This window comes from Eimeria tenella, genomic scaffold (genome assembly GCF_000499545.2).
Source record: "Eimeria tenella Houghton genomic scaffold, Eth_scaff31, whole genome shotgun sequence".
NCBI classification, from domain to species: Eukaryota; Apicomplexa; class Conoidasida; order Eucoccidiorida; family Eimeriidae; genus Eimeria; species Eimeria tenella.
This window is the reverse complement of record NW_013542966.1, coordinates 307477-315498: the sequence shown is the minus strand read 5'-3', so window position 1 is coordinate 315498 and position 8022 is coordinate 307477. Positions and strand designations below refer to the sequence as shown.

At 48.4% G+C, this 8022-nt stretch overlaps 2 protein-coding genes across 2 annotated transcripts in view; one reads left to right on the top strand and one right to left on the bottom strand.

Annotated features, from left to right (window-relative positions):
- The window catches only part of ETH_00015535 (uncharacterized protein), a gene marked incomplete at both ends in the record, with an annotated part of 4014 nt that extends 2088 nt beyond the window's left edge, over positions 1-1926 (bottom strand). The window contains 3 exons of the mRNA XM_013376071.1: positions 165-290; positions 459-545; positions 790-1926. Coding sequence (XP_013231525.1) covers positions 165-290; positions 459-545; positions 790-1926 — 1350 coding nt within the window. The remainder of the gene's footprint in view (positions 1-164; positions 291-458; positions 546-789) is intronic.
- A 4950-nt stretch (positions 1927-6876) lies between these two features.
- On the top strand, positions 6877-7530 carry ETH_00015530 (uncharacterized protein; the record flags this gene model as incomplete). Its single annotated transcript, XM_013376070.1, has 1 exon — positions 6877-7530. The coding sequence occupies one exon, from the start codon at positions 6877-6879 to the stop codon at positions 7528-7530; it is 654 nt and encodes a 217-aa protein (XP_013231524.1).
- Between the last annotated feature and the right edge of the window lie 492 nt (positions 7531-8022).

The window sequence follows — 8022 nt, the reverse complement described above, 5'->3', positions numbered from 1 at the left end:
AGGTGCAGCAGCGGGTTGCTGCTGCTGCTGCTGCTGTTGGTTCTGTCTTGCTGCTGCATCTGGTCGGAGAGCATCTGCTGCAGCTGCATGGCGTTGCTGCTTTTGCTTCTGTTTTGCTGCTGCAGCAGCAGCAAATGCTCCTCAGGCTGCCGCAAAGCTGAGACCCACAAAGCCTCCCCAGGGTCACTCAGCCGGGCCCCCCAGGGCCCCGTGCTGCCGTGTCTTCTGTTTTGCTGCTGCTGCTGCTTCTTTTGCTTCTCCAGCGCGTCTCCCCACAACCGTTCAAACACCTGGAGCAGCAGCAGCAGCAGCAGCAGCAGCACAGATGAAGGCAGCAGCAGCAACATCAGGGGCAAGCCGCCACCAGCGAGCGAAAAGGCGACGCCAGCAGTGGCAGCAGACGCAACAGTAGCAGCAGCAGCAGCAGCAAGTGTGGCTGCTGCAGCTCGATTTCTTACGTGAGCACTTTTGCTGCGCTTTGCTGCTGCGGGCTTCGCAGGAGCTGAACAGACACTTGAGCGAGAGCGCGCGGGGAGGGGCAGAGGCTGTACATACACCCCAGAAAGCGCAGCAGCAGCAGCAGCAGCACGGTTGGCAGCAGCAGCAAGTGACAGCAGCAGCAGCAGCAGCGGAAGCCACCACAGCAGCAACAGAAGCCACCATAGCAGCAGAAAACCCAGCACCAGCAGCAGCAGCGCGAGTAACGCTCCCGCTAGCAGCAGCAGCAGCAGCAGCAACACGCCCAGCATCCACATACACAGCAGCAGCAGCAGCAGCAGCAGCACTTACTGCGGGAGCTGAAGATGCCCGCTGCTGCAGCAGCGCCTGCCGGCTCACTAGCCTGCTGGCTGCATGCATTAAAGAAGCAATTGTGGGCTGCAGCAAACGGGCCCCTCCTGTTGCTGCTGCTGCTCTTTTGGCATCGGGGCTGCTGCAGAAGCAGCAAAGGCTGCGGAAGCGCAGCCCGTGGGGACACAGGGGGCCCCTTCTTTCGGCCTCTGCTGCTGCTGCTGCTGTTGGGGTTCTCCTGGGGTCGGGTCTGCTGCTGCGAGTGCTGCCTGTTGGAAACGGCTGACACGCGCTGCTGCTCCTGCTGCTGCTTCTGCCGCTGCAGTGGATGTTGCGGCTGCTGCGGCTGTTGAAGTTGTTGCTGCTGCTGCTGCTTCTGCTGCAGACGCCGCTGGCCCGGGAGCCTGCACTGCTACGGCCGGGGGCGGAAGCAGCTTCGCGGTCTCGCCGCCGCCGTTGCTGCTGCTGCTGCTGCTGCTGCTGCTGCTGCAGCTGTGGGTTTGCGCGTCTTCTTCCCTCTTGGAGTATCTGGTGACTTTGTTGCAGCTTCTTCGCAATTGCAGCACGAGCAGGAGAGGGCATGTCGGCCCAGCTGTTGCTGCTGCTGCTGCTGCTGTTAGGTTTCTGCAGTGAAGGGGGTTTGGCTGAGTCTTTGATGTGCGGCAGCTCTGTCCGGCTGCTGCTGCTGCTGCTGCTCTGCATGCGGCTGTCTGCTGCTGTGGTGGCGCTGCAGAGGCTGTCTTGGCGCTGCTCTACTTGGGAAGTTGGCAGCACGGTGCTGTTTCTGCGGCTGCTGCTGGGGCTGCTGCGGCAGTAGCTGCTGCTGCTGCTGCTGCTGCTGCTGCTGCTGCTTCTGCTGCTGCTGCTGCGGCTGGGCAGCATCCTTCCTTTGGCCCACGCTCTCGGCGTGGGGGTGTAGCGCTTCTTATGCTTCGGCTTTGCTGCAGCCACGCTGCTTCGGGTGCTGCTGCTGGGAGCAGCAGCAGCAGCAGCAAGGGGAGAAGCCACTGGCAGCAGCAGCAGCAACGGATCTGACTCTGTCTCATCTGCTGAAGGCAAACTGTCATCTGACAGCAGCAACTCTTCTTCTGTCTCGACACCACCGCAGTGAGACACAGGCCCCGCGGAGGCCTCCATGCTGCCTCTGCTGCTGCTGCTGCTGCTCGCGCTGCTGCTGCTGCTGCTGCGGTTTTTGCTGCTGCTGCTGCGTAAGTTTTGAATTAGGGAGTGGCTGGTTGTTCGCAGAAGGGCAGAGGCCCGGAGAGGCAGAGGGCCAGCGAGCTAGAGGGCGCCCAGTGGCGTCCCACCCGCTGCTGCTGCTGCTGCTGCTGCTTCTGCTGCTGCAGGAGATACTGATTTTCAAATTAAAAGCTTACTTTATTGAAGTAAAAAGTAAAATTAAAGGAAGGCTTTGGCCAGCAGCAGAAGACACGCGCTGCGGCTCCTGCTGTCGGCGGTGCCCCCGCCGCTGTCCGGCTGCAGGCAGCAGTGCTGCTGCTGCTGCTGCTGCTGCTGCTCGCGCAGGCCCAATAAATTGAAACAAAGAGATCTAAAAGAACAAACTCTTTTAATTATGTCTTGAAGAAAGAGAAAAGAGAAAAAGAGAGAGACAAACTTGAGCGAAGGCTGAGGCCCGGGCCGCCGAGGCACCAGCAGCAAGCCGCAGCGGGCGTTGGCGGTCTGCTGCTGCTGCTGCTGCTGCTGCTGGTAAAGCAGCAGCAAAAACAGTCAGGAAGTTTAAAGCGTAAAACCAAACATATCCAAATCAATAAATGTTTGATAGCTGAAACTGTGAGCCAAGCCATACGAAGCTGCAGCAGCAGCAGCAGCCGCAGCCGCCGCAGCAACCGCAGCAGCTGCAGCAGTCTCGACTAACCACCGCCGCATTTTGTTTTCTTCTTTGCCTTTGACTCCCTAAACTGTGTTTGTTTTTTCTATTAATTTAATTAATTTATTTATCTTTTCAAGTTAAAATAAAAAACAAAAGAAACCCCCAGACAAATGGACAAGTCTCGTTCGTGTGACTGGTCTGGTACGGCCGCCCACGGTTCGTTGCTGCTGCTGCTGCTGCTGCTGCTGCTGCTGCTGCGGTTCCCCAGCTCCAAAAGCCTGCTATTTTCATCTTTTTATCGAACGTTTATTAAATTAATTCTTTGAAACTTTATTTTTCTCATTTTAAACAGTCTTTTTGCATGCACTTGCTGCTGCTGCTGCGCTGCTGCAGTAGCTGCGGGCAGCTCTGCCGTGGACTGTGCGTCGACACGCCACCGCTGAAATCTTGCTGCAGCAGCAAGACTCCACAAATACTCATTTTACCAACTGCAGCTAGCCATAGCTAGCCACAGCTAGGCCGTGCTAGCCACAGCTAGCTGCAGCTAACCACAGCTGGCCGCAGCTAGCCACGGCTACGCGGCGCTAGCCGCAGCTAACTATGGCTTGCCACAGCTAGCCGTAGCTAGCCATAGCTAGCTGCAGCTAGAGATGTACAAAGGCTGCTGCAGCCAGCCCCAGCTAGCCACACGTAGTCCCGCCTCGGGGAAGCTAACGAGTAGCTGCAGCCCCCAGCCTCTAGCAGCAGCTAGCCACAGCTAGTCACAGCTAGCCACAGCTAGCCACAGCTAGCCATAGCTAGCCACAGCCAGCTCCAGCCACATGCAGCTTGTCTTTGCTGCCGGGGACCTCTCAGTGGGCCTAGGCAGCCAGGGGGCCCCGACAAAACCCTAAACCCTCGACCCTAAACCCTAGCCAGTAAACCCTAAACCCTCGGCCCTACGCGCTAGCCCGTGAACGCTAAACCCTCGACAGTAAACCCTAGCCAGTAGACGCTAAACCGTAAGCCCTAAACCCTAGCCTGTGAGCCCTGAACCCTAAACCCTAAAACCTAAACCCTAGCCCAAAAACCCTAAACCCTAGACCCCAAACCCAGAAAGAAAACCCACTATGAAGTGTCGGGAGCTCCCCTGAAGAGAGGAACAAACACGAAAAAGCCCTTCATCCCCCATTAGATGCATGCAAATTAAATGAATTAGCAAAAATAATTAAAAAGAACACTCCATTTGCTTTTTCTGCTACCTTTTTCCCTGCTTCCAGCTGTACGTACGCCCCGCAGGTCTTGAGCTTCGGGGTGTATGTACAGCCCGCTTTAGACATTTCTTTTTGAATAGCAGCCGCAGCTGCATGCATCCAATAAAACTTAATATATATATTTCTTGCATTTATAAAAAATAAACCTAGTTGCTGAAGGAAAGTGCAGAAAAAGGCTTTTTATTGGATGTAGATACACCCGGGATTTGCTGCAAAGCAGCAGCAGGGCCAACGCATGCGTCTTTGTCTTCCCCGTTTTAGTTGGGACTTTGAATTTAATTTGTTGTTTTTGTTTTAATTTATTTAAATATTAAAAGATTAGTTTCCCGGAAAAGGACTTTATTTCAAACGCGAGTTCAAGTGGAAATGTTTTCGTTTTGCTGCATGCATTTGAGGCCTCCGGAGTGTACATACACCGCAGTTCAAATAGAGCTGCACAAATGTGAAAAGAAATAAATATAAACACAAATAAGCAATCCCATTTATCTGCAAACAAATACGCACAAATGTTTGAATAAATTAATGAATAAGAAAGGATATTTTTGTTCAAATGCATGCATGTGCATTTAACTATTTATATAAATTTAAATTTATACATTAGAAAATGGACCTTTGATATTCAGACTCATAAAGGCTGTACTTACGGCAGAAAGAAGTATTTAAGAGCTGATAAGTGTAATAAAGCTATATTACATATATGTATAGAATATATATATTATATATACAGTAAACCTTTACTACACTTTTATATACAGAATACATATATGTTATATATATAATAAACTTTTATTACACTTATATATATAGAATGCATGTACGTTATATATATAATCAGTCTTTATTACACTTATATATATAGAATGCATGTATGATATATATATAATCAATCTTTATTAGACTTATATATATAGAATACGTACATATTATATATATAATAAACCTTTATTACACTTATCACAGGTACATTATACCTATATAATATATATTTAAGTGTTGTGGGTACTATACATAAAATGCATGTTGTATCCATACATCTATATTATATATGCGACGTATAACTTTATATTATATATGTGTTTATTTACATGCTACACTTGAATATGTATAATATATATATATATCTATATTATATACGCAAAGTATATTTTTATATTTTACGTGTCATTATATATATATTATCCATATTATATATGGAATGTATAATTTTATACTATATGTATATACAAATATATATTATGTTATGTATAAATATAATATTATGTATATATAGCTCTATACGTAATATGCAATCTACAGTATGTATAGTTCACTAGTTCACTATGTATATTTATATATATTAGGTATAATATATATATATTATATATACATAATATATATAATATGTATATATATTCTATATATATAATATGTAATGCATAATACATATATGTTTTATAAATACTCTACACATATTTGGATGTCCATTGTAATACTTAGTTAAATAATTTTGGAGCCACTTGCAGACACAAGTATAAGTATAAATATAAATATAAATATACGTATAAACATAAATATATGTATAAATATAGGTATAAATATAAATATAAATATAAGTAAAAATATAAATATAAGTATAATTATAAATATAAATATAAATATAAATATAAATATAAATATAAATATAAATATAAATATAAATATAAATATAAATATAAATATAAATATAAATATAAATATAAGTATAAATATAAATATAAATATAAATATAAATATAAATATAAATATAATATAATAAAACTATCGCTATAGGTAAAGTACTAATGCAAATGTATCTATTGGTACAACTTGAAGTATAAACATAGTTATAGTATTGTATACAATATAAACACACAGCAGCTGCCGTTGTTGCTGCAGCTGCTGCTGCAGCTGCTGCTGCTGCTGCTGCTGCAGCAAAGGAAAATATCTAGGCGAGGTCCTAATGCGGTGCATATGAAGAGCTGCACGGAGGGGAAGAGCAAAAATAAAGTATCCCTGCAACAGCAGCAGCAGATGCTGCTGCTGCTGCTGCTGCTGCTGCAGATTCAAACAAGGAAATTAGACAAAGTGCTGAGGCCGTGCACAGAGCAGCAGCTCGCGAGCAGCAGCAGCAATTAGACCCGATGTAGCAGCAGCAAAAAGCTGCTGCAGCAGCTCATGATAAACAGCAAGGAAGTTTTGCAGTTGGAGCAGACCATGCATTTGGGGTACAGACCACAGCAGCAGCAGATAGAAAATGCAGACGAGCAAGTTGCACTTTGTTTCAAGTTTCAGTTAATTCATTTTTAGATTAAATTAAATACCTTTTTGATTTATTTTTAAAAGATTTGTCCAAAGTAAACGCAGCTTCCTGTTCTGCTGCTAACGGCCTTTGGCTTTACTGCTCTGCTGCTGCTGCTCCGTGGGTTCGTACTTTGCTGCTGTTGTAATTTCTGAATTACTGCTCCTATTCCTTGCAACTAAATTAGATTATCATTCATTTAAATTAAATTAAATTAAAATTAATTGAATTAAATGATATATTATTTATTTTAGGACTTTCTTTCCTCGCGGCTGAATGGTTGCAGGCTTAGATACGGAGCAGCCGCCGGCACCTGGTGTCTGTACACCTCAAGAAACAGCCTGACCGGTGTAAGACCCCCAACATAAGGGAGTTCTTCATTTATTTTTATTAATTGAATAAATATTTGCTACAAACTAATTTTTATTTACTGCTGTAGCGCTAGGCAGCAGGCTGAAGCTGCTGCTGCTCTTGCTGCAGCCGCTGCTGCTCATCCGCATGCAGCAGTAGCGCCTGGCTGCAGCAACGGCAGCCCCAGACCACTTCACGGTCTCGCAGCACCTGCAGCAGTACCAAACCTATAGTTGCTGCAGCAAGTCTGCTGCAGCAGAAAAACAAGAGGCAGCAGCAACAGCAACAGCAGCAATAGCAGCAGCAGCGGCAGCTGCAGCGGCAGACCATCGCAGTCGCCGCATGCATGCAGGAAAATGGAGCCAGGAGCGGCCGAGTTGCTGCAGCAGCAGCTCCAGGGGCTTCTAGAGCAGCAACAGAGGCTGCAACAGCAGCAGCAGCAGCAGCAACAGCAGCTTGAGGCGGGGATTCCAGACCGAGACGCCTTGACTGCGGCTGCTGCTGCTGGAGCAGAAGCAGTGGCGGCCTCAAACCCAGCAGCAGCAGCAGCAACAGCAGCAGCAGCCGCAGCATTGCTGAAGGACGATGTAGCGAAAGCAGCGGGGAGCAGTGCAGCAGCTGCTTCTGCGTCAACCACGGCTTCTGCTGCTGCTGCTGCTTCTGCTGCTGCTGCAGACACAAGCGAAACTGCAAGCTGCAACAGTGTGCTGCAGCAGGATGAGCCAGCAGCCGGCAAGCAGCAGCAGCAGCAGCAAGTGAACGCGTCAGTTGCTGCGCTGCTGGCCCTTAGGAGGCAGCACATTCAGCAGCTGCAGCTGCAGCAGCTGCAGCAGCAGCGAATGCAGAGGCTCCAGCAGCAGCAGCTGCAGCTGCTGCAGCAGCATACAACAGCACCTGAAGCCAGCGCAGACCGCGAGCAGCATGCAGCTGTGGCAGCAGCAGCAGAATCAAGCACTTCTGCTGCAAGTACGTTAGACTTCAGAGTTCAGAGCCTAGGGTTTAGGGTTTAGGGTTTAGGGTTTAAAGGGTCTGGGGCTTAGTGCTTCGGGTTAAGGTACAGCCCCCCAGAGATGGTGGATGCAGGGGGGCCAACTGCTGCGCTGCTTCTGCTGCTGCTGCTGCTGCTGTTGCTGTTGCTGCAGCAGACACTCTCCAGACCTGGCAGCACGGCTTCTAGAGGGCACTGCGGCGACAGGACATTTGCTGCTGCAGCAGAAGCTGCAGCAGCAGCTGCCTCGCAGCGGAGCGGCATTTTCTGCTGATGCTGCTGTTCCCGCTGCAGCAGCAGGTGCAGCCCACCAGCTGCAGCAGCTGCAGCAGCTGAAGCAGCAGCAGCAACAGCAGCTGCAGCAGTTGAAGCAGCAGCAGCAGCAGCAGCAGGCTTCATTGCTGAGTTTGCAGCAGCAAGCCGCTGCTGCAGCTGCTGCAGCTGCGCAGCAGCAGCAGCAGCATCAAATGGGTCAAGGGACAACAACAGCTCCGAGCGCAGCAGCAGCAGCAGC